The 25,101-nt window shown below is 45.1% G+C and overlaps 3 protein-coding genes across 5 annotated transcripts in view; all 3 read left to right on the top strand.

Annotated features, from left to right (window-relative positions):
* The window catches only part of F5 (coagulation factor V), a 32,945-nt gene extending 28,967 nt beyond the window's left edge, over positions 1-3,978 (top strand). For both annotated transcript variants that reach the window (XM_026044437.1, XM_026044436.1), the window contains 4 exons: positions 278-422; positions 1,013-1,161; positions 1,799-1,981; positions 2,762-3,978. In XM_026044437.1, coding sequence (XP_025900222.1) covers positions 278-422; positions 1,013-1,161; positions 1,799-1,981; positions 2,762-2,950 — 666 coding nt within the window. In that variant the 3' untranslated portion in view covers positions 2,951-3,978. The remainder of the gene's footprint in view (positions 1-277; positions 423-1,012; positions 1,162-1,798; positions 1,982-2,761) is intronic.
* A 5,338-nt stretch (positions 3,979-9,316) lies between these two features.
* On the top strand, positions 9,317-19,608 carry SLC19A2 (solute carrier family 19 member 2). The gene is made up of 6 exons (XM_026044433.1): positions 9,317-9,487; positions 9,612-10,217; positions 13,179-13,401; positions 17,178-17,370; positions 18,269-18,410; positions 18,962-19,608. The coding sequence occupies exons 1-6, from the start codon at positions 9,317-9,319 to the stop codon at positions 19,085-19,087; spliced, it is 1,461 nt and encodes a 486-aa protein (XP_025900218.1). The 3' UTR covers positions 19,088-19,608.
* Positions 19,609-22,823: 3,215 nt separating this feature from the next.
* Positions 22,824-25,101, top strand: part of CCDC181 (coiled-coil domain containing 181) — a 9,329-nt gene continuing 7,051 nt past the window's right edge. For both annotated transcript variants that reach the window (XM_026044438.1, XM_026044439.1), the window contains exon 1: positions 22,824-22,943. The gene's annotated coding sequence lies outside the window, so the exon portion shown is untranslated. The remainder of the gene's footprint in view (positions 22,944-25,101) is intronic.

Below are 25,101 nucleotides of genomic sequence, written 5' to 3'. Positions count from 1 at the left end.
ATGCCACCCCTGCTGATGATAGCTCAATTCCATTTACCCTGAGGTTTCTGGGGGAGGTAAATCTTCCTACAGATGTATATAGTGCATAGCAATGGGTCATTTATTTGAACTAAGGCCTTCAGGCAGTTCTAGGTATGCTGAGATAGAACCAGCAAGTTGTAACCAAAGCTGCTGTGCAGTATGGGCCACTCCGCCGCAGTGGATGGGGTTAATGGCATAAACAAATTTACGCTATTATGTATGCTTTAAAGTAACTCTATGTGGATTTTTTTAATAGGTTTTTGAAGGTAATTCCAATGCCTATGGGATAAAAGAGAACATTATTGATCCACCTATCCTTGCTAGGTATATCAGAGTGTACCCAGCACAGGCATACAACAGGCCTACACTGCGCATGGAGTTCCTGGGCTGTGAAGTGGATGGTAAGAGTGGGTCGAGGGCCGGGGTCTCCTTCCAGGCTGCCTTTTAATCTAATACTTTCTCTGGATGCACTTGGGCTATTAAAAAAAAAAAAAAAAAAAAAAAAAAAATGTGGTCATGTGGGAGAATGTGATGGGAGATCCTTCCTCCCACTGCTCCCAAAGCACTGATGATGAGGGAGATTTATCTTCAAAGGAGCAGGGTTAGAAACAGCCCAGGTACTTTGGAGAGCCTTCCCTGAACAATTGCATGCCTAAGCATTTAATTCGACTGCGTTGCTAAATGTGTTTTTAGTACTATCTGAGAATAGAAAGATCCCCTTCTGGAAGCAGATTTATTGCTTTCCCTCTTAGATTTAGCTGTCATGGCTTTACTAAAACTAAGCAACTCATGTAACATCTCGCTGAAAGATGACCTGATTTCAGTATAGAGCTTGGGGAACGAAGGCACCAAGGGGAATGGCTTGAGTTTGATTGCTGAGCACGCCAGCCATTAAGCGAAGCTAAAACTGTGGGTGTTCTCAGTTCCAGGACTGTAGCTTAGGCTATGGCCACTCACATGAACTGGAGATACATGATGGTTCTCTTAACAGGCTGCTCTGTGCCGCTTGGAATGGAAAGCGGAGAGATCAAGAACAGCCAGATTACAGCCTCCTCTGCCAAGACCACCTGGTTTAAAGTGTGGGAGCCCTTCCTTGCTCGCCTCAACCAGAAAGGAAAGCTGAATGCCTGGCGTGCCAAGGTAACGCCTGAGGAGGAAAGAGGGATAAGGGCAGAGCAGCCGTTAGTGAATTTGTGCTGTCTGTGTGTTCATGTGCTTCCTGCACGCTGCGTCTTGTACTGTTCTATAGCAATCATTTGCAGAGAAATCTTTGCAGAGAAGCCCATTCAAGCTCTTGCCACTAGAAACCTTGCTGGACTTTTGGCAAGTGCAAAAAAATGACATTTGGAGAGCTGGATGGTGTCCTGTGGGCCAGAACCTGAAGTACTTCCCTGCAAGGATAGTCCTTTTAATTTCAGGAGATTAATACAAGTTGAATATTTGGCTCTGAGGGATCAGAAAAAAATCTTTGCTGGCTTGATTTGTAGGCAGTGCAACTTAGTGGATAGTATGTGAGGCTGCAGATTTTGTCACTGCTCCACTGGGTTCAGCAAGGCATAGGAGCTCCTGTGCCTGCCAAGAGGAGTTGCATTTCTGTACAATGCACCCTGAGTCTTCTTAGAAGCTACTGTTTTCTATAAGCTTTCAGTATTACATATTGCATTATGTTTATGGCTTTGTTTTGATGCAGCTTTAGCAATCTTTCAATAGAAACGTTCACTTATGCAAATAACAACACAGATACGTTTGTTAATGTCCCCTCCTTTATCAATTGTAGTCAAACAACAACCAGCAGTGGCTGCAGATTGATCTCCTCACCATTAAAAAGATAACTGCAATTGCTACCCAGGGGGCCAACTCCATGTCTTATGAGAACTTTGTGAAATCCTACATTATCCTGTACAGCAATCAAGGCTCTGAGTGGAAATCCTACACAGACGGTTCAAGCACGGTGGCAAAGGTACTAGCCTCAACCCAGACTATTCACCCATGCTTGGTGTAGATTCTGACCTCACTCAAGGCCCCAAAGCAGAGCTCAACCAAAAAAAAGACATTCTCCCAGGACTTGAAAATGCTAGAGAGCTGAGGGAGTTTATTTCGGGTAACTCCAAGATAATCCRTCCGATTTTGAACACAGTAATTTACAGTAAGAAAAGTGCTCCAACTTTGTAGGGAATGCAGTCAGCTTCGTCATAAGAAGAAATTTGTGGCATTAGGACATTGAATTGGACATTTGAATTGGGCGCGTAAAGGATTTCTCATGCCCTCCTCTCAGCTTTTACATACATACATATTTAAATAGGTATGTATGTGTGTATATACATGTGTAAATACAATTCATATTAGTAGACAGTTTTGTTGTAACAGAGCTCCAGAAACCCACAGAGCAGACAAGTACTTCGTAGCACTGTAACCCATGTGGCCCTATGGCAACCCGAGCCACAAGGGCTGTCAGCAGAGGTAAGATAAGGGAGGGTTGTTTTTTGTCTTCTATCCAAATTAYAGTGACAGGGTTTTGCTGTGGGTAAAAGCAGAAGCTGTTTAACTCCTCCAGACTCTGATATTGATGGTTTGAATTTGCTTTGAATCAGGAATTTTGGAGATTAGATTTTATTTAAAACCCAAATAAGCCAGGCTRTCTACATGGCATGGCTAATACCACAGTTTGGAACCACTTTAAAAAGCAAAAACAACCATAAAATGCTGCCTTTTAACTAACGGTGTGCTTGTGCTTTTGCAGGTTTTTACGGGTAATGAAGACAGCAGTGGGCATGTGAAGCATTTCTTTAACCCACCTATCATGTCCAGGTTTATCCGCATTGTTCCAAGGACATGGTATAACGGGATTGCCCTTCGGGTGGAACTCTTTGGCTGTGATTTTCCTGCGGGTCTGGATATTAAACAGACTGATGAGTCTGGGGGCAATTAACCTTTCTGCAGTCATCATGAAGAGCAATTTTTTTTTTAACCCTTTAAAAGATCACACTTAGTTGTTTGGATGTATGCATCATCAAAGGAGCTAAATGTTTTGCAAGCAAGAACTGGGAGAGATTTCTTTGTCATTTTTTTCATTTCTATAAACATACACTTTTCCATAGAAAGAAGTAGCCACAGTCCTTTCTGGTTTGAATATCACTTCTTCATCCTAGCAGTAAGCAATAGTCTGTCTTGTTTTTAACTCTGTTCTGAATTCTGGATCCTTGGGGAGGAGCTCTGGCCGCAATCCTGAGCGCTTCTCACCCCTGTTTCGTAAAGCTTCTCAGCACAGGCGTGGAACGGAGGGTGAGAGCGCTCCCTGCACAGGTTTGAGAATCAAAAGCGGTGCAGATAGGGAGCTGAGCCACAAAAACGCAGCAGGGGTGGCCTGGCCCCTCCGCATCTGGCATCTGCACCGYGATGGAGCAGGAGCACGTGCCGGGATTGAGGTAGACGCAACCTTGGCTCACACTGTTGGTGTGATTCTTACCTGCCGAGCACCCTCGAAATGCTGTGGGTTTCCTAAGAGCAGATCTTCGGTGCCTGGCAAGAGCAGGGGGTGTCACTTATGTCTGTCTGCTGCTGAAATGAGAAGTGAAGTAACGTAGCCCTGATGATGTTGAGAAATGGCAAAAATAGAAGCAAAATAAGAATCTGGATGTCCTGACTTCCAGTCCCACAGAAATTTCTGGACCATGGGGAGGGGAATGAGAGCTGCCTCGAAAGGAAGAAACTGAGAACCTGAGAAGTCTGGCGGGAATACATTCTAGCTGTGGCAGGGAAGGATTAGATGAAACTGGGTAATAAAACCACCTGCATCCTCCTTACTGTTTAGCCCTGACAGTGTTTTCACTGATGGAGCTACTAAGGTGCAGAAAATGTAAATGGATTTTCCCAGAATGTTAAACATCGAGCAGAAATATGTCCGRTTCCTGAACTCTTCGTTCCATCTGACTCTCAGCCAAGCGCTCAGCAGTGCCCAGGGCTTCTGCCCTGTAAACCGTTTAGTTSCCGTCCTTCCCTTTATCACGCGAGGCGCCCTCCAGCAGCACCAAATACCTGGTTGAATAGTTTGCCTYTGTACCTTCCAGAGTGTTATTTTCAGTACTTTCAACTTCTGTGTCTAATAAGACTGTGTTATTACAATGAAGGTAAAGAACAGGAATGAAAAAGTACAAAAAAAAGAAATGAATGCTTTTCCTTTTTTAATGTGTCACAAGCTGCTTTCATTTTTCACTGGAAAATAAAGATAACATTCAGCATGAAAAAAAAAMCAATAGCATTTTAATCTGTATATTTGCACTGACACTAGTACCTCTATGGAAAAAAAAATAGTGAATTTCACATTACAGTAGAACAGCTTCTTCATGACAGTAAATTTCAGTGCTAATTAGAATTTCGGATTATGAAATTATATGAATAAGTGCTTTTAAAAGAGCAGTTGCTTAATATTTTTAGTAGTGCTTAATTTATTTTTGATACACCCATAAAATTGCATAGCATGCCCTATTCACTAAAAGAAGAATCCAAAGCCAATCCAAAAGAAGGTTTTAAACTAGAAAACAAGTAACAAATATTTCTTAACTTCAGCAGAAACAAGATTTTGTGTGACCAGTGCTAACCAATTTGTGTCTAATAAGACCCTGATCTTAAGTTTTAAATAATTAGTTCATTATATGTAAAGATAGACAAATGCTAAGCTGATTGAAGAAGCAGGTCCCAAGTCATCTGCATCAGTTTTACAAGCTGGAATCTGCTGCTACTTGCTAAAGGATAGGGCTTAATTTTTTTGTTTGCTTAATGGATGTATTTTATTAAAAATGAGAGATAAAATTCTATAAACAATTTTATCTCTTAAAGGACAGGAAAAAAAATCAAGATTTTTTTCATAATTTTCCATAACTAATACTTTCATTAAAATGACATTTGTCTGGTATACTGTGTGTTTTTAAAATATTGATTTTCCTTTTTTACTTTTTTGGTCATGGCAGACAGCAAGCCAGAATCATTACAGATTTACATTTGCCCTTGTAGATATGTAGATAGCTGTGATAGCTGGCATGCATGTGAAAATGTGGCATTTTAAGTGATGAGATGAAATTTTCTATTTAGGGTATAAGAAGCTGTAGCTGATATGAGTGGCATTCACTCAAATTATTCATTTTTAAAAGGCATTATTTGAAGGATTTATAGGTTAAAATGAAAGGACTTGCAGAAAGTTGTGATACATTTGTGACAAAAAACATAAGGCCATATTTTAGATAAAAAGAAATTGAAATATTTTTCAATGGGAAATTGTGAGATTTTTTTATTTATTTATGCTTTTACTTTTTTGCGTAAGTAGTGTAATGTCTAGTAATGCAGAAGATCAAAAACATCAAGAACGCCGAACTCAGCCATTTTGAATGCACATATATTCTAGTAAGTCAAAAACAAACAAACTGTAGAAGTCGTGGGTAACATGGGCTCATCTGAGAGATGAAGAACATGAGCTTTTTTTTTTATGAAAAAGAGTTTGTAACAGTTACATTTTTTTTTTTCTTGGCTATGGCAAACTTACTTATTTTATGCCTTTTCTACCAAAATAATTCCAGATCATAGAATTACAGAATCCTTAAGGTTGGAAGGGACCCCAAGAGATCATCTAGACCAACCCYCCTGCACACGCAGGGTCACCCAGAGCACATGGCACAGGATTGTGTCCAAGGGAGTTTGGAAGATCTCCGGAGAAGGAGACTCCACAGCCTCCCTGGGCAGCCTGTTCTGAATTGTCCTTGGCAATCCTTGATACTGCTGCAGCAGAGCTGGTCTTTTCGGAAGGATCAACAGACTTGGTGTGTGTTTAGAGCAAGGAGGGCATGAAAGCAGTAGATGGTTCTCTCTTCTCCATATCGCTGACATAGCGAAGTGTGGTGGAGACACAAAGCTGCATATCCTCTGTGGATTAAAGTCAATGTTGGTCATGTCTCTGGATTCACTCTCCCAGAAACCTCCTCAGATGTGCATGAAAATTGAAGCAAAGGTGAACCCAAGCCCCAAGGCACTTCCCATGACACACGAATCACTATGTGTGCATAAGAAAAGGCAAAGGAATTGCCAGTGTGAAGTGCTAGGGGACCTCTGTGAAAAAATTTTTGTTACACAAGTTGGAATCTGGCCAGGACTCTAGCCAAGTATCATGCCTGGTGAGGTGCTCCCCCTGCTCCTGAAGCACTCCCCCCCTCCAGACTACAGGCATGGGTGCTTCCATCAGGATTTTAGGACTGTGCYGAAGTGCAACGGAGGGGCTGCAATTCCATGAGCACTTTCTTCTGAAAAAAGGACTGTGGGAGACGTGCATGTGGGAGGTAAAAGCTGTACTGTACATGTGAGCACTCCGCTGCCAGAGGGGACTGTGTTGCTACTTGGCGCCTGAGAAACAAGATGCAGCAGTGTCTTGGCGGGGCCAATTGCTGCTTTGAATTAGTGGGTCATTTGCTGCACTTAATTGGTGTTGGGTATTCTCACCACTCTCAATCCCATGTTTGTTGATTCATGCTAGCCGTGCATCATAACTAGTTTATCCACCCACACTTTCCTACCATTGCTGTGCCCACATTGTTGTGCTGTTCTCCATTGATTCGTCACACCCAGTACTTGCCTCATGCTTTAATTACAATAATTTCCCCTCGGCGGGGCCTCTGTCTTCCTGAATGTTTGTTTATATAGCCCTTTCCAAAGTGGGACACAGAACCACTCACGGGATTCCTGGGGACATCCATGGCACCCTGCACCCTGAATGCTTCTATATGTAATAAAAGTGCTGGGTAGGGTTTGCTCTAACTCCACCACTTCATTTTTCTTTATAGTGYCCACTATTGCAGCCTGTTTAGCACTTCCCATGACAATTTGTACCTCGCTGTCTCCTGCTGGAAGCAGACCTTCTTTGCTACATTATTTCTCAAGTCAGAATCAGTCAAGGATGAGCTAGAAGAGAAGGATGCCCAAGGCTGCATTTCATCTTCTACTGTTAGGTATAACCTATATTGTAATCATCCTTACTGTCAACTAATCACATGCATTTCAGAAATAATTTGCTTTGTTGTTCTCACTACTCCTGTTGGATCGACTCTGCACCCTAGTTAATGAGTCCACTTCCCAAATCAGAGAAACGTAGAAATCCCTTGCTGCCTTTTCTCACATTTGTGTGCCTTTGTTCCATCTATATTCAGCAAAGGGCAATCTGTTTTAGAGCCTGCTTTTGGCTGGTCTCCGAGTCAGTTGTGCCATGCTTGTGTCGTCAAAAAACGGCTTCACTTTTAACTTGCAGAAACTTTTCTCCAAACCATATAGAGTGACTTCAAGAGAACTTTTCTTGCACGTATGTCTTAACGGATTCCTCCACGTAAACTGAAGGCCAAAACTGGTTCACAGCTCTCTTCTCCATTGTGTTTTTATGCGAAACCTATCAGAGTAGGTGGTTTGGGTAACATGTGGCCTTAAAATCTCACTGGCTCTGAGACTGACTTGTGCATTTAGGTGACATTTGTGAAATGACTTGTGCATTTAAGTGACTTCCTTGGATCTCACACTGAATCAGACACCCTCAGAATGATCCCACCCTAGGTGTGCACAAAGGGCATGTTTGATCACTAAGGAAAGCAGCAACTCTGTCCTGCTGAAGGACTTGGTATGATTTTTTTTCTTCTTACAACATTCCAACAGCMATTTCTGACAAGGATTTGAACACTTGGAGAGTTCTGTGGAAATAGAAATTGCAAACTTCCTTTCTATAGGAGGAGGTTCCTTCTAAAGGGGTTGCACGAGGAAACCCAAATACCTCAAAGGCAGCCCTGAGTGGCCAAATAACCCAGCACACGTTATCAGCAAGGGGACCATGGAGCTGCATCCATGGGAATTCAGTAGTAAAGGCCCTGAGCAGCAGCAGGCGCTAATCTGAAGGCCACAGCCTCCATGTTGAGGTGAGGGTCTCAGAAATGCTCATTTCCTCCTTTGCACCTGCTTGGGCTTTTCTGCAGCGAAGTCAAACATAAATCTTAAGGGTCTGCTTACGTCTACTAAATTGGGATGTATAAGCCGGAGTTAGATCTGAACAGGGCAGCGACCACATGGCGTGTCAACACTCTTTCAATCAGRTGGTACCTTGACACACACTTGCACTGGCTGGTGTGATATTGAAAGAATTTATAGCACCATTAAGTATATGGAAGCAGCCTTAATAAAAAGCAGCTCTTTATCATAGCAATCATTCAAACTAGTTACACTTCTCTGGCAAGAGAATGGTTTTACCTGGAAAAGTGGTTTCATCCTGCACAGATAGTAGTCTCTGTAATACTCTYCACGTATGACTGGCAAGCTAGAAACAAGCTAACATATAACTCTGAAAGAAATCACGGCTTAGCGTGAACATAGATTATAAAGCTATTTTGGCTTGATAATTTAAAAAAATGGGGAAAAAAAAGGAAATAAAAATAAAGTTTTGAAGTTGAAGGTTAGCAATTTATTCTTTATTCTTCCTTATTTTTCCAATTTTCCTATTCTTTTTCCACTTAAAAAGTGGTGTCCTCAGCAATAGAGCAGGGAGCAGGCAAGATAGCTATTTTTTCATAGCATGTTTTCCATCTTGGAAAACAAMAAAAAAGTAAAGGTGGGAAGTTTTGAGGTTCTTTTAATTCTTTCTCTCTTTCTCTCTCTTTCTTTTCCCATAGAGTGAAGGAGCAGAAACAAAATACCATAAGGAAAACTGAGAAGGAAAGAAAGACAGCAGTAAAAATGCCCGGATTAAATGCTGATCAGGAAGCACTTGGAGAGCATGAGGGCCACGGGTGAGCCAGAAGGTGAAGGCTCTCCTGGGGCTGCCCTTGAGACCAGCTTCGTGCTTCCCCTCGGGGAAGGGGAGATGGGGAAGCCCTAGCGCGCGGCGGCGGCAGCAGGGGTGTCATGGGCAGCGCTTTCCCCTGCACTCGCCACACGACGCGCCCGAGCGACCGTTAACGGTGCCAACGGCCGCGCGCGCGCGCGAGATACCTGCGACCACGAGGGGGAGGGGAGCGCCCTCGCCCCGCCCAACCCTCACGTGCTGCCCCGCCCGCTACCTTCCCCGCTCCTCATTGGCCGCGCTTCCCGGGAAGAGGCGGCGGAGACCAATGAGCGGGCAGCGCGCCGCCCCGCCTCCCGAGCAGCGCCGGCTGGAGGTGCGTTTGCGGACGGCGGCGGCTGGAGCCACTTGGGACGGGGTGGCGTCCCCTCCACCCCGCTGCAGTCCGGTCGGGTCCGGTCGGGTCCGATCCGCTCAGGTCCGATCCGCTTAGGTCCGCTCATGGCGGGGGCGCGGGGGGCCCGTCCAGGCGGCGGCGGCGGCGGCGCGTGCTGCTGGGCGCTGCCCACGGCACTGCTCTGCGCCTACGGCTTCTTCTGCAGCGTGCGGCCCTCCGAGCCCTTCCTCACGCGCTACCTGCTGGGGCCGAACAAGAATCTCACGCAGAGCCAGGTACTGGGCCCGCGGCCCCATACGCCCCCTGTATATATCTCTGTATATCTCTCTATATATGCTTTAATGTTTTTTCTTCAGTACCTTGCTGACAGAGGGTTCGTGCTGTCCCTTCCCCTTGTAGGTGTTCAATGAGATCTACCCGGTGTGGACCTATTCCTACCTTGTGCTGCTCTTCCCTGTKTTCCTGGCCACCGACTACCTCCGGTACAAGCCCGTGGTGCTGCTGCAGGGCCTGAGCCTCATCGTGACGTGGTTCATGCTGCTCTACGCCCAGGGACTGCTGGCCATCCAGTTCCTTGAGTTCTTCTACGGCATGGGCACTGCCACAGATGTTGCCTACTACTCCTACATCTACAGCGTCGTCGACTTAAATTTGTACCAGAAAGTCACCAGTTACTGCCGGAGTGCCACGCTGGTGGGCTACACTGTGGGCTCGGTGTCTGGGCAGCTCCTGGTGTCGGTGGCAGGCTGGTCCCTCTTCAGCTTAAATGTTATTTCCCTAACCTGCGTGTCCATCGCCTTTGGCATGGCCTGGTTTCTGCCGATGCCCCAGAAGAGTCTTTTCTTCCACCATGTCTCAAGTCAGCAGTTCAGCAGGGAGATGAAGGTCATAGACTGTAAAAACGGCTCTGCGGTCCAAGATTGCCCTGACATGCAGAGGACGCTGGGCTGGGAGGATGAGACAAAAATTCCCTTAAATGAGGAGGGGCACTCGTCACAGAAGCAGGTAAGCTGAGTCCTGGGTTGAAATAAGCAGAAGATGCAACACTTACCTGGCTGTCATATATGCCAATACATATGTATGTGTGTGTGTGTGTGTGTGCAAATACCCTCCCCCTGCATATGAATATATACATATACTTTGTGTGTTTGTATGTGCACACATGCAACTATTGTGTGTACATATGTATTTTGCAACTGTTGTGTGAGTTATTCTGCAGACCATGGAGCAACTGGGTGTTCTGGTCCAATCCTGGAAGGGATCTGCTCCCTGCAATGCTCCCTGAGAGCCAACCCTGCTATGCTACAGATGCACAGCACTTGGATAAGTTGCAGGAGGCATCCTTGTGTAATCGGCATCTAATGCAACCTACCAGAACACCCATAGAGCCCTGCTGTTGTGGGCTGCCATTGAGTCACTGAAGGCCCTTACGTGTCCTGTTTGTTAGGGATATCTGACTGCTTGCATGGAAACAAGCATAGAGAGGTCCCTGCTGCTCTTGGGTCCGGAGAGGCTGTGCTGGTGCTGAGATCAGGGCAGAAAGCAAGCGCTTCTGCAGGCTTAACAGGCTAGCCGGGAATTCACTTGAAAATAAACCACTCACTTGGCTGAAAGAAATRAGTCAATAATCACTTTTTCAAGACAAAAGCAAAAAACCAGAGGCATGTAGGCTGCACTGCCCCTGCAGCTGTGGTTTGAATATCTATGTGGGATGGGCTTGTGCCTCCTCCGACTGCAGCTGGGAATTAGAAGAATTAACATTCCTGGGAACTRATCTTTCCCTATCCAGCCCAGTTCTGTGAGACCCGGCTGCTGAGGCAGCAAGGAAAAGTACTGAATAATAATAAAAATACACTTTTTACTCTGCTTTGCCTTTCAGTGGGAAGGAACAAGAATGTCCCAGAGAAGAGCCAAGTGTTTGTAGTGGAATATTTCAACCGGTGAATTTGACCTGAAGGCCTTTCTGTTTGGCATTCCGCTTAGGGAGAACTCCCACAGTCCTTGTCTGAGCAGGGCTGTTTTCAGATCCTGGCCTCAGTGCTCAGAGGCTGCCCTCCTTACCTGTCACTCTGGTACCAGCAGTGGGGACAGCGTAGGCACTTCAGTAGTAGCTTGTAAGAGCGTCTGGAGATTTTCTGGTTTTAGGGTAAGGATGGTTTTATTGAGGCAATTAAAAGCAAAAGTACCTTAAGCCGTTGTAWGCTTAACATGTTGAGGGATATTTATTAAACAAGTTAGGACTAAAACGCTTTAAAGCATCTGAAATTCTGTGTCAGTAATGACTAAGGGAGTAGTTAATTATCTATTCCTCTTTATCTCATTCCTGAGAGCTGGAGTGGTTCCAAACTAATAAAAATTTTAAGGTTTTCACCTAGTTGTGAGATTGCTTAGTGTAGATGGATGTAGAAGGTGTAGATAGGTTGCACTGTAGATAGATGTGAAATTGCTTAGTTCAGTTATACCAGTGCTGAAAGCTGAGGAGCACTGACATGTGATTACAGACCTTTATTTATTTATACTATGGAAACGCAGTGGGAACCTACATTAATGGCAGTATGAGTAATTGGACTGGAGAAGTATTTCCAGATGGTGGGAGGACAGGTAGGCACCTCTGGCTCATCAGGCACTTGCTTGTGTAGAGCTTGATGATCCTTGTTTGTGTGTTTGTTTGTTTTTGCAGCATATAAAGCAGTTTCCTTCCCTGTTTTTCCTGTGCCTTGTACAAAACCTTCTGCTTGTGAGTTATGTTGCTAGTAGTCTGGCTGTGCCTTTAGCTGACCTCTTTCCTTGTGCCTCTGTCAGGCTTCAGGGCAGGTGCAAGTATCCCATTGGCAAAGCAACAAAGGGGCTCTGTGATATTTAATAAGGATATGCTGAAATGAGTGGCTCTTTGAAGGGTGCAGAAGAGTTCAGGATGCACTAGGCTAAAATCTTTGCTGAAAACTTTACTGGAGAGACCTTAAAATGAAATTTACTGTTCATGGAGAATAGTTTTTCCAATGCATGATTCCCCTGGGAAAAGGGTACCTGGCCAAGAGCACAAGRTGCTGCTGGTGACTGGAAGCTGCTTGGAAAGTGGATGTGCTATGGCATAATATGCAAGAGTTCAGTTCTGTAACTGTGCTAAAAGTTTCTGTGCAGGGAAGTCAAGAGAAAAGTTACTACAGGTGCTTAGTGGGGCTCAGGAGCTGTGTGGAGTCTTAAGTGAGATTGCTGCAGCCTTGACTTCCATGGAAAGGGTATGCCTGTCTTCAAAGACCCTGTGTGTACATGTGTACTGCGACCAGAATTAGCAGCTCTGGTTACAAAGGAAGAATTTGCTAGTTTTCTTTGGTGCTCTTTGCTAAAAGTGTCTAGAAATAAAGTTCTAACAGCCTTTGTGTACAAAGTGATTTTCATTTTCAGTGTAATTGCCAAACACCGGTACTAAGAAAAATTGACTTTCTTTGAGGGAAAAATACTCATCTAGTTTCTTTCATACTGGTTGCATTATCACATTCAGCCGAATTTGGATTGGCACTTAACAAACAAGAAGCATCACTGATGATTTGGCCTTTGTGAAGTGAAGTACTGGTCTCTGATCCTGTTTGTTCAAAATGAATATTGTGATCCTTTCTCCTGTGTTTCTTCTCTTTGGTACACTGCATTTGCTCACAGTGTGCTTTTAACAACTAGCAATTACAGCTTTTTGCTTAAGAGAGCCAAATGGGTCACAGGGAGCAAAGTCACTCGCTCTTTAGCACAGAAGGGGGCTGTCCTGGTTTGCGTAGAGACCAGCTGCAGAGATAGTGTGATGAGGAAGCTCGTTATTCAGTGCTCTCTGGATGTTTATGAACACAAATGTCACTCGCTAGAGATCAGATCACTTGAAGTGAGCAATCTGGTAGGGCACTGTGAAGTTTGTATAAGTAGAGACTAACTACTCTGTCCCTCTGTTTCTCCTCTGTCCCTCTTCAACCCCTACAGGAGCAGAAAGTAGAGATCTCGAAGGTGCTCAGAGAGCTGTGGCAGGACTTCCTGCAGTGCTATTCCTCCCGGCCCCTGCTCTGCTGGTCCGTGTGGTGGGCACTGTCAACCTGCGGCTACTTCCAGGTCATTAACTACGCTCAGGGCCTTTGGGAGATGGTGCTGCCTTCCCCCAGCTTGGAGATCTACAACGGTGCTGTGGAGGCGGTCTCCACGCTGCTAGGTAAGCTCTGTGCCTACTGCTCTGCTGTGTGACCGCTGAGAAACGCCTTGTGCCCCCCAGTTCGCAAGCATCCTATGTTTCCCAGTATACACAGCAGAGGAAATCTCTAGTCTAGGACAGCACTAAATGGTGCTTCTTTGGGATGAGACTAAACGAAACTCAGAAGTCGATCTTCTCTCTGAAATACTTGCCAGAAGATTCTGGGTACATGGCTGACTGTGTGTTCTTGGGTGTTAATGTGGCTACAGGCCTAAAACAGCAGGGGTTGGACCTATTTTAATTGCTCATAGCCATAGTGAGAGTCCTGCAACTTATTTATTTTATTTTGGGGGGAGAGGGAGGGAGGGAGGGAACAGAGGAAATTGGTGGGTTTGTTCCCCTTCTCTTAAAGTGCGGAGAACATTTGAGTTTCCTGTGTATGCTAAGCAATGCCATGACCACCATGCAGTCATTTCAGTTGTTAAGCAGAAAACTTGCTGAGGTGAAAGAAGTCACTTGACTCGAAAGGGCCAGGTAGGTCAGTTAATACAAACATTTTGCATATTAAGTTGCTTAATGCTGTTCCATTATCAGAATGAGGACAATAATTCTCTAATGCTGCTAACCTAACCTTCCAGAGGTTCCTTAGGTGGTGCTGCAGTATGTTCCTTTGAGAAAAGGTTTACAGATGTGAAACAAAAGTTTACAAGTGGAGAAGGCCTTTGCTTGCTTAGAGGTGCTCAGCCTCTGGCTGCAGGTCACTAGGAGCTCTGGCAGCTTTATAGGTCTGGAAACTGGTTTAGCACCAGTTATTAGTTTGGCTTGAAACTCTCGGGGACTTGATTTTTAAGCCTTTGAATGTTAAAACATCTTCAGCACGCTAAGCTTGGTTAGCTTACTGTTGTATTCCATTCCTCAGCTCTCCCGTGTGGCTGTGGCTTTTATTTTGTGTCGGATTTGGTTTCATCTGCCAAATCATGCCTTGCTCCCAGCAAAAAGAATCAGTACTGAGGGAAAGAAGGCACCAGTTCTGTGCCTAGTAACCGCGATTCATTGTTACTGAGAAAATGCCACGTATTTGGATGGGAGTCTGCTTTGTAAAGTGATAACCTTCACAGAAGGAAGCTGGCAGTTTCTGAAAAGCTTTTATCAAGCATCTAAAAATTAATTATGTTACAAGATTGTAGCTAGGCCAAATGTAGGCCGATTTATTTTTAAAAAAATAAACAGCAAAAGGATCATTCCTCAAGGCCTTTTACCTGCCTTTTATGTTAATGGCCCTTTTCTAAAGCTTGTGGACAGTGGACCTATTTGAAGAAAAGGTAGTTGGTGCTATGTTCAGGCAAAACTGAGGCGATTTTTTTCTTTCCAGTCATGATGGCTTTCTCCACCATCATTTCTGTAAATGGCTGAATATCTCGGGTTATGTCTTCTGAAAGCAGGTTAGCCTCTGTCCCTGAACTGCTCAAAAGACAGGACCAAAAAACCCTTCCCTTAGGTCCAGACTAGTGAAGTTTAGTAAAATGATCACAACTAAAATCCTGAAAACTGTAGCAGGACTGGAAGGAGCCTGTTAATGATGGAAATCCAGTGGCCTAACTTTGTAGACACTGGAGCAAAGGCTCTAGCTTCTTCCAGTTTCCAGCCTCATTTTATTCATCACCAGTTCATTTACCTTTTCATCTCATGCCAAGGTGGGTTTTTATTTTTTTTCTGCTGAACTCCCCTTTTTAGCCTCTCCGTAGGAAGCCAGTCTTTGTGGGCCAAAGAAGCCAAACTCTTCTACTCGTGAACTGCAGTCAGTATTTTCAAATGAGGCCTCAGATTTGTAGGACAGCATCCCTTCTCACTTCTTTCCCTTAATGGGAAATACCCTTTCTGGTGCATCCCAAGTCTCATTTGCCATTTTCACACCTCGTAATTATTCTGTGGTCAGAGATGAGCAACATCTGGTAACATTTGTACGAGGTGCTGTTGCCAGGCCTTCCTATGCTGTCTTGCGGAAGGATCTTAGATCATGGTGACTCAGGTGGCTGTCATCTTCCTGTGACAGCATAGTTGAGGTTGGAAGAGAACTCTGGAGATAACTCTGGAGATAATCTCATCCAGCCCCTCTGCTCAAGCAGGGTCAAGTTAGAGAAGGTTGCCCAAGACCACATCCCGTTGGGTTTTCAATATCTCCAAGGTTGTTGACACCGCCTCTCTGGTCAATGTGTTCCAGTGTTCAGCTACCCTCACAGAGAGGTGTTAGCTTATGTTCAGATGGTTCTGGGCAAGATAAATACTCTTCTTTAAGTCTTTAACTCAGACTTTAAGTCTGAGGTAATGAAACCACTGAATTGCTCTGTATATCCAATTGCAAGGTGCAGATTTTATAGGTTTTCACAAATAGGTATTGGGCTGGTGTGACCTTAAAGCACAGGAGAAGTCCAACTTCATGATTTGGCACTAAAACCCAGAAAGTGAGGTGATGAATGCCTTCCAGAACTGAGCTGCTTGAATATGGGAAAGGAGTTTTTAGGGATTTAGCTTCTTTCTGCACCTCAGAATTTTGTTTCTAGGGAAGCCAGTCTTTTAAAGTGGAAAATGCCAGTTGGGAAATGTCACAGCAGGCCCTGGAAAGGGCTATTTAGGAGGGAAAATGGTCCTTCTCCTTGGCACAGCCACCTCCTTTGTTAGTCTGCAAGATTGATGTGAGGGCTGTCAGGGTGGGAGCTTGTATGCGCAGATGGTGCACAAGAAGCCTTCGTGTGCCTGAAAGATGGCAAAGACAGGACAGCCGAGGAAAACCGAGCACCTGGACGCAGCACTGTAGTGCTTCTGTGCGCTGGGCAGATGCTTAATACAGTCCTGTTTTTCAGAGATCTCCAGTGAACCTCCGTTTGTCAGTTTGCTGTTTGTCTGTGTGCTGTGCACAGCAGCATCGTAGGGTTGTCTTGGGCTTATACTGAGCAAGAATTTTGTAATGTGACATTAATTTGAGCTTCTCGGTAGTTACAAGTGCATGAAATAGCATGTTAGCTGCTGATTGCATGGAATAATAGAATAGTATTTTTTTCCATCTTGTGATCTTTTTCCTCTTTAAAAAAAAAAAAAATTGCAAAGGGTGGTTCATGATGTATAGTCAACAGTGAAAGGAGTGTTTCTCTTTTTGTTCTTGTGGCTTATTTTTCCAGCCCCAGTGACTTGTGGGAAAGGTGCTTCCTGGGAGATGAAGGTCTGAACTCCTCCTCTCACTCCTGTAGGCTGGTACAAAGATGACACTACAGACAGGTTTTCTGCTTCCTGGGTGAAAGCTCTAATGCCTGTGTGTCAAAGTAGCTATCTTTCTTCCCCCTCTCCAGCTCCTCCAGTCAACGTAGACCCTGAAACACCACAAAATCATTAGCTAAGTGTGATTTTTTTTTTCTTTTTTTTTTAAGAAGGATGCTTGCATTTCTCTGTAGTCCAACTGACTTTATTTCTACAGTCAAATGGAGAAGGCTGCTGAGCAGCAGCAGTCTGAGGCCATGGGGCTCTAGCGCTTCATGAGCGCTACAGGGAAGAGATTTCAGAAGCAGGCGACATGGGTGGGCTTTCTTTCTTTCTTCTTTTTTTTTTTTCCTTCCCATAAAGATGACTGGGAGTTTACAGTCAGTTTTCACAGTTTTCAGGTGAGGAAGAAGAACCTCTGAGGCGTAGTCATTAGTGTCCTCCACTTCACTCCCAGTTGGCTGTTTGAGTCTGAACAGACCCTAATCCACACTCTCCAAATCCCTTTGAACAACTAAGAGTTACGTTTTCCTTTCTCCTCACAGGAGCTGTCGCAGTGGTTGTTGTGGGTCATATAAAAACATCCTGGGCAATGTGGGGTGAGGTGGCACTTGCCCTATTCTCCTTTCTTATTGCTGCTGCTGTGTATATAATGGACACTGTTCATAACATCTGGGTGTGCTATGCATCATATGTTGTCTTCAGAATTATCTACATGCTGCTGATCACAATAGCAACGTGAGTACTTTTTCAGTGAGTAATGCAAATGACTTTTAAAACTGTAGCAGTTGGCATATTCTCCATGTAGGTAAGGTTTTGCCCACCAGGAATCTGCAAATATGAGGAGGGCTAAGCTGCTGTGATTCAGGTTGGAAACCCAGGCATGGAAAGTGTTGGTTTTTTTTTTTTTTTTTTTTTTTTTTTTTTTTTTTATGCTGGCTATTTGCCCAAGGTCAAAAGTCACATGATGCTGAAGTAACTGACTCTAAATACTAGATAGCACTGCCTGCCAGGGAAATGATTCTTTGTAAATATGCTTTGAGTGAAGTGTTAGCTGATGAGGACAAGGTAATAGAAGGTTGTTTTTTACTAAACTCTAAGGAGGAAATCCTCTTTAATGTCAATTTGGGGAGAAAAGCACAGCTGTTGTCCAGCCACACATGCAATTGCTACATGATAGTTGAAGTATGATGTAAGGGGAGATGCTGTAGCTTGTAATTACGCAGGTGGTTCTGGTCAGGAGGAAGTGTGAGCTTATGGACCATGTGATGGCTTTAAGATTGCAAACAGCTCCCTGGGGTTTGCACTCATCCACCATGTAGCCATGTCAGTTGGCCCTTTGCACCTGCACCAGGAAAGGAGACTGTTTCAGTAAGACTGCAACCCACCAAGTTTTTACAGTCTTTTGTGAGTACTTGTAGCTGTCTTCTGGTCCCTGTGGTAGTCTGCCATGGTCCTGCTTGGCCAAGTACACTGTCAGTGCGAGGCAGTCTCGTCATGGGAGATACTGGACTAGCCCAGGCAACTCTCTGGGTGCATAGGCTTCTCATCTGATGCCATCTCCAGAGAAGTTCCTCCTACTCCTGCATTTCTGTGCTGCTTCTTCACATGTATGTTTCTGGTCCTCCCTTTCCAGGTTCCAGATTGCCACAAATCTTAGTGTGAAGCGGTACGCACTGGTGTTTGGGGTCAACACTTTCATTGCCTTAGCTCTTCAGACCCTGCTCACGTTGATTGTTGTGGATGCTAGTGGACTCGGGTTAGACATCTTCACCCAGGTATGGTAGCTTCTCTTATCTTTACCAAGGCGGGGGAGGGAAGAAAGTGAATCAAGCTGTAAGGCTTCTCACCGGGTTGTTTCTGTGTCAAGAGTTTGCTGGCAGAGAGGGGTTTACTGACTTGGGATATTTTTCTTATGTTAACCTTCTAACAGATTTGGTATGTTTTGTTCTGCCATTCTGATTTTTTTTGTCATCTGGAGAAATCAGAGGTGGTTACTCAGCTTGCATTACCAGCTTCAGGATTTGATTTGTAGCTGGGATCTGCGGGAAGTTTTATTCAACTGTCATATCTAAATGCCATTATCCTGTAGGTCTGTGCAAGGTTCATGGATTTAGAAACTGAACGATTACTTAACATCAGTAATCAGTGCTGGTGAACTTGATAATATGGGCAGGTAGTAGCCTGGGAGCAGCATTTCAGTCAGCAGTCCCGTAACTTGTGGGGGAGCTGTCTGTTTTCTTCCATATGAGGATGACTGTAACAACAGTAGAGATGGTTTTGGTTTCTAATTGCAGACTTTCTTGTTTGTCTTATCTTTACTCTGCAGTTCATGATTTATGCCTCTTACTTTGCGGCGATCTCTCTGCTGTTCCTGGGGAGTGGTATCTACAGCATTATAAGGACTTACAGAAGACGAGAGCAGGTTCAAAGCAGATCTCCTGAAAGCCATTAGTGCACCAAGGGAACATGCTTGGCAACTCTATATCAAGCGATAGGTTTGTTTTTAATCTCTGCCTTTACTTCCCAAGGCAGTCACCTTAATTGTATTTGTTCAGTATTTATACTATATTAGTATCACATTTTAGAATGTATATATATTAGCTCTTACGTAAGTAAGAACAAATATCTTCTTTCTAAAATGCCTTTTGTTCTTCTGTTGCATGTTGGGGAAGTGCAGCAGAGAGCTCTAAACCATTTCAAAAGGTGAAAGGCTTGGGAGGTTTTGGTCTGTCTCATATGTTTTGAGGAGCACCATGGGAAAGGTGGGTCCCTGTTATCTGATCAGCTGCTGCTGTTGTCTCCCTTGCAGCCTGGGACAGACGCTGGCCTGAAGTCCACGCTCTGTGGTGTGGCTTTTGCAGTGCCTGCCCCATGCTGTCAGGCAGACCTTTCTGAGGGTTAGTACACTTCAACACATACGCTTATGGATCTGCATGTGCACATATAAGGGATGTGTCCTTTCATTGCCTGCCAGCCTGAGTTCTATCAGATTTGATCATGGTACMTTCTCCTGGTAATTTAACTTGAGGTCACTTGTGATGCTGGTGAATGGGTTGTCTGCAATGCTGCTTGTCTTGTGAAGGCCAGCACCCAAGGGACTGTAAAGCTGGAGGGGAGACTGATATGAGTCTAACTAGACAAAATGTCAGTCCCCAGCAGGACCCTTGGGTGTCCTTCCTTTGTCCTTTGGGACTGCAAGTTCCAGCAGTCGTAGGAGTTACTAATTTCATAAGCCTGAGGCTRTTTCAGTGAGATATGGTGGATGTGAATGTAGCACTGAGAGGGAAGATGCAGGATTTTAAGCTATTTTTCATAAAGCTATTTTACTTTATGCTATTCTTCTTAAGCTTTGAGAATTTTGACTATGTTGACTGAATAGACACTGGTCATTGTAGTAATTAATGGGATGAATGCCTGAGGTTTTCCAAAACGTTGATTTCTTGCTCTATTGCTTCTTTGCCTCTTAAAATGCCTCAATGCTTCTGGTGGATCTCTATCCACCAGCTCTACCTCTTCTTCCCACCTAAGGAAAAAAAATGGATGTTTGGGATTTTTTAATCTTTATTTTCCATCGGAGCAATGTGGGTCTTGTCTTATGTCTGTTTTTAGAGTAATTGAATTATATTTTTTTTCCCTAATTGACTTGAATACTGGGAAGGAGTTGTCATGAGCTTTGACGCCTGGTTACCTGGGCACCATAACCGGTATGGCAAGAGATATCCATAGTATAGTGTGGGTGGCTTACAGACTGTCACTGCTGCTGTGCAGCTCGTGGTGAGTTTGTGTGTGCAGGGGAAATGGCAAGGGAGAGGGTGCTGAGCAGGGTGCTTCTCCTCTGTGCTTTCTCTGTGTGTCTGCTGGTTAGAGTTTATTCCAGTCAGAGCCTGAAGCAGCAGCTTTGGTTTRTGACTTGGTTTCTTTAAAGCTATAGTGGATTCACAGCACCTGGGTGGGAAGGTCATTTCTTGCCTGGCTGGGACACGTGTAGTTTTTATCATCTGTGTGAGTCTCAGGCTTTTCTGCATGAGATAGATGTTTAATCACTTTGGGATGTGCTGTATGGGGTCCGGGGGGTCCCTTCAGGCTGGCTGCTCAGGCAAACRCGCACCCCGAAACCTCACTGTGTTTGCAGCCTGGCTCGTAAAAGTTGTCGTGGGACTGGGCTCTGTTGATGTTCATACGCGTAAGCTTAACTGCCTTATTCTGAAACAGAAACTTGAAACCACTTATGTATGTATTCCTTTCTTTACCACTAAAACAAAAATCTGAAGCAATGAAACACTAGCTGATAATAAGCTGTCCAGGGAGAAGGATAACGAGTGTCCTGCCCATTGGGTGTCTTGGCCAGATGGCATTTGCTACAAGCGGGAGGATTGGGTATACGGCACTTATGTCAAGGAAGCAAAAGATGCAGCTCAGTTTTAATCGTGTATTTTCACACAGAACAAATGTGGGAGAAACAGCCCATTTTTTTAAAGTGAGTTTAAAAAGAAAACACTACTGAATTACAGCAATAACAAAATGGTGCTTCTACCAATGTCATGAAATTGTGGCAAATGTAAAGTGGCGTGGCGTGCTACACTATAGGTATGCAAGCCTATTAATTTATGGAAGCTAAACCTGGAAGTTGTTTAGTGGGTTTTTTTTTTTTTTTTTCCTTTTCACTTTTACTGTAGTGATGAATTGACTGTAGAGTCTCACTGGATCTATATGCAGAGTGATCAGCTGTCTAGTGAATACACTGGCATTGTTCATAGGACCCCTTCAACTTGGTTCTGATTGAATAGCTTTTTGTTAAATAAAAATGTTTTATGAGATTTCCTCTGTGGCCAGTGTTTTTCTTTTGATACCTTGCAAATCTGGAGTGCTGCTGGGGCAGGTAACTAAAACACATGGTTCTGTGCTTCTACAGAGAAGGGGGGGTTGTTAGGGTTTTTTTTGGGAGGGCGCGGTGTCTTGATAGTAAATATCAACCACTGTAGAAAATAAGTTGCAATATGGGCAACCTCTTTTCCATTTCCCCCCCCCCCCCCCCATTATCAGAAATCCACCATTATTTCTCCCCTGCATCCCACTGTCGTCTCAGAAAACCAAAAATAGGGCAGTTATGCTTCCCTCTGCCAGCTGTTGGATTGCTCTTGATTTGGGGCTCTTATCTGATCTGCTGAGCACTGCTGCCACCCATGGGCTCCTTGACTATGCAAGAATTAAAATCCCTCTACAAAGCAGGAAGGCAGGCGGCAGCTAGGAGGAGTGTAGCGATACCATCCAAGACTGGCCGAGTGTCTGATCTGTGCAGTGCTGCTGAGAGGGGCCGTGCAGAGAATCCCAGAGGAGAAGAGGAGCAGAAGCAGGTCCCCGTGGGCTGTGGAGCTGCTCCTCCCATCACGCGTTCCACGTCGCGGGCAGTGAGCGCTGAGGAGGGAGGCGCAGCTCCCCGGGAGCCGCCCGGCTCCTGCGGAACGATACGGCACGGCCTGGCGTGATGGAAATGGGATAGAGGTGGCAGCGGCRTCTCCCTCTGATGCTGCGGGCTGCTCCAGGTGAGTGTTACAGCCCGGCCCATGCAAACTGCACGAGGATGCTATACTGCTCTCCTGAACTTTGCTATAGGATCTTGGTCAGGGGGGAAAGGCAGGTAGGTGATGGTCGTGGGTTTTTTTGTCTTTTTTTGTTTTTCTCCACAACTATCGTGTGTGACTCCCTCTCACAGGCAGGAACATTTGAAATCCTAGGTTTATCATTTAATAGATTAACAGTCATGTATTTAGACTTACCTAGAAAGGAGATTCTTATAATTATCAAGCACTATAGCTTGGTCTTGCAGCACCAAGCTCCACTTCTCATGCTGCAAAAGGAAGTGAGATTCATTACAAGTGGAAGAGAGCACCCCTTTTGAATGAAAGGGATGGTAGTGGCTTGTACAATGGAAGATGATCTTACAGGAAAAGCACAGCATAAAGAGAACCGAGGACGGCATCAAAGTCTGCTTTGAAGTTGGCAAAGCCTGGGGGATTGAGGAATTCGGAATTTCTGTGTTTAGTCTTTAAGCATGTGATAAATACATGACCTTGGGTGAGRTCTGGGCTGGAGATGTTGCCAGCAGGTGCTGGGTTCCCTTGAGTACCTATCAAAGGGAGCCCTTCCACCTCTCCCAAGACAACATTTCTCCTTCTCGTTGTAGGATTGGAAGACACCCCAAGGTCACAGAGAGCAGATCACAGGAGCTGTTAGTGGCCGCTGCATCGCAGAGTCCCACGTAACTGGAAAGGGTTTTGTTATTGGTCCCTTCCTCCTTCGAGGGAAAGGTTAGTTACAGCCGCACTGCTTGGAGAGTTTGAAGGCTTCGGTGCCCAGGTTGAACTTACTAAGGGTTGATTTCTGCCCATATTGTCTTCCATTAACGTTAATGCTGCAGTGCAGTGGGCGCTCTGTCCCACAAGATGGGCAACCTCCTGCCCGCCAGCATCTGCCCACTGAAAATGGCATTTTTTGTGTGCTAGGAGCCTTTCACAAGTGGCCAGAGAGATTAACCTGCTGTTCAAATATCGGTCCTGCTTTGTTTAAAAGCAGGTGGCAGATCTTTCTGCCCTTCACCAGGCGTGATAGGAGCTTAGCAACAACAGCTCCCGCTTAATGTGGCTGATAAGGTGTGCTGCGCTTTGCAGGAAGGCCCCTGRTCAATGGCTTATGCTTCGTGGCCGAATGACTGGTCGTGTAGCTTCTTTTCAGCACAGAGGTACTGTGTTTGCAGCCGTGGGGGATTATTTTTTTTTCTTTTTTCTTCTTTTCCTACAGGTCTTTGTATCCCTTGCTTGCTTCCTATAGTGAGTATAGAGCCTTTCCATTTGACATCAGTTGGCACATGTCAGCTTCTTGAACCAGAATGATTATTTTAGTGAATTTTTTATTATTATATATTTTATATATTTATACATATATATATGTTTCAAAGTGCTGGAATGTGAGGCATGATTAATACAGAGAGGGGGGAAGTCTTCTGAGGGGGAGGGGGCGGAAATATTATGAATAAAAATGCCTGTTTTGACACTCATAGCTTTGAGCTCATCAACCCCAGCCTGCTCTGACTGCTCATTATCAACGGGGCCTGAATAATGCAACACAGCAGTGGCTGACACGCCAGCCGCGACATGAAGCGCTGCTGGCGCCAAACAAATGCATAATTTAATGATCTCAAAACATGTCTAGGCAAAAAAAAAAAAAAAAAAAAAAAAAAAAAAAAAGGCACTCCTATTGATTTAAATCTGGGGCACATGCGGGTGCTCTGGTGCAGATCGCCGCAGCGGGGGGCGCGGCCATGACTGATTTTGGGGTCTTTTATTTTAAATTTCCACCTCCTAGCGGCAAAGGGCGGGGGTGCCCGGGCAACGGCCGCGAGGCCCCGCCCCGTCTCCAGGGCAACGGCCCCGCGCCGCTGTTGCCTGGGCGACGGCGGCGGGCGCAGTTTGGCCCTCGGGGGCCGCCGTCGGCGGTGACCGTTGCTGCGGGAAGGTGAGCCGAGGCGGGGGGAGGGGCGGGTCCCCGCCKTTGCCGGGGCGACGCCGCCGGGGCCGTTTTGCCGCCCGTTGGCGTTGCGTGGCGTGCGGCGCCGTTTTGTGCTCCGCAGCGCGACAGAGGCGCCGCAGCGTGTACCCTGGCGGTAGCCGGCAGGCTGCGGGCGAGGGCCGCCGCTCTGGGACCCGGGAGCCGCGGGACGCCCGTAGGTCACGGTCTTGCGCTTGAGCCGCGGCCCTGAGGCGCAGGTGTAGCTCCGCACTGTGAAACTGTGCGGTTGGGAGGCTTGTATTCATATAGTGTGTATATATATATATATATAATGTGTATATATATATATGCACACATTTATATATATTTATGTACATAGATTATTTTATATATATATATTTGGTATGATGAGACAGCTAGCTTGGCAGAAGAATTTACGGTGACATCATACATCTCTGCATCCCCTTTCTCCTCCTTCCTGCTACTCACCCCCCAAATAGATATAAGGAGGTGTATATTAAGATTTACACAGGATTTTCTGAATAGTTTTGACTGCCATTAAAGTACAAGAGCTTTATTGTGTGAGAAGCCCAATGGAATAGGAGCTGATTCAAGGTCTTGTAGATTGAGGTCCTTAAATCAAAAATCTCTCTGGCTGTGATGGCATTTAGGTGCAATAGACACACTGGSTTTATGCTGCTGTCTATATATAAAAATAATGAATGAATTGTGCTCGGTATTTGTTGTGAGTGACACATACTAGGATGAACCTGTTTTGCTAGGGATGCAATTCAGCTTTGCAGGGCACTTAGAGGGTGTAATTGCTTCCCGTGATTAARAGTCGGGTAAGGAGGAGTCATTCCTTTGTGTTGAGGATGTGGGGGAGCAAAGTAACCTCCATTAAGGACCTAGGTAGGTACTAGCACTAAAAACCATAGATGTCTGTGAGGACAAAAACAC

The sequence above is a fragment of the Nothoprocta perdicaria genome, unplaced genomic scaffold (genome assembly GCF_003342845.1).
Source record: "Nothoprocta perdicaria isolate Ctin4 unplaced genomic scaffold, notPer1 scaffold_362, whole genome shotgun sequence".
Lineage (NCBI taxonomy): Eukaryota > Metazoa > Chordata > Aves > Tinamiformes > Tinamidae > Nothoprocta > Nothoprocta perdicaria.
This window is presented reverse-complemented; position numbering and strand designations above follow the sequence as displayed.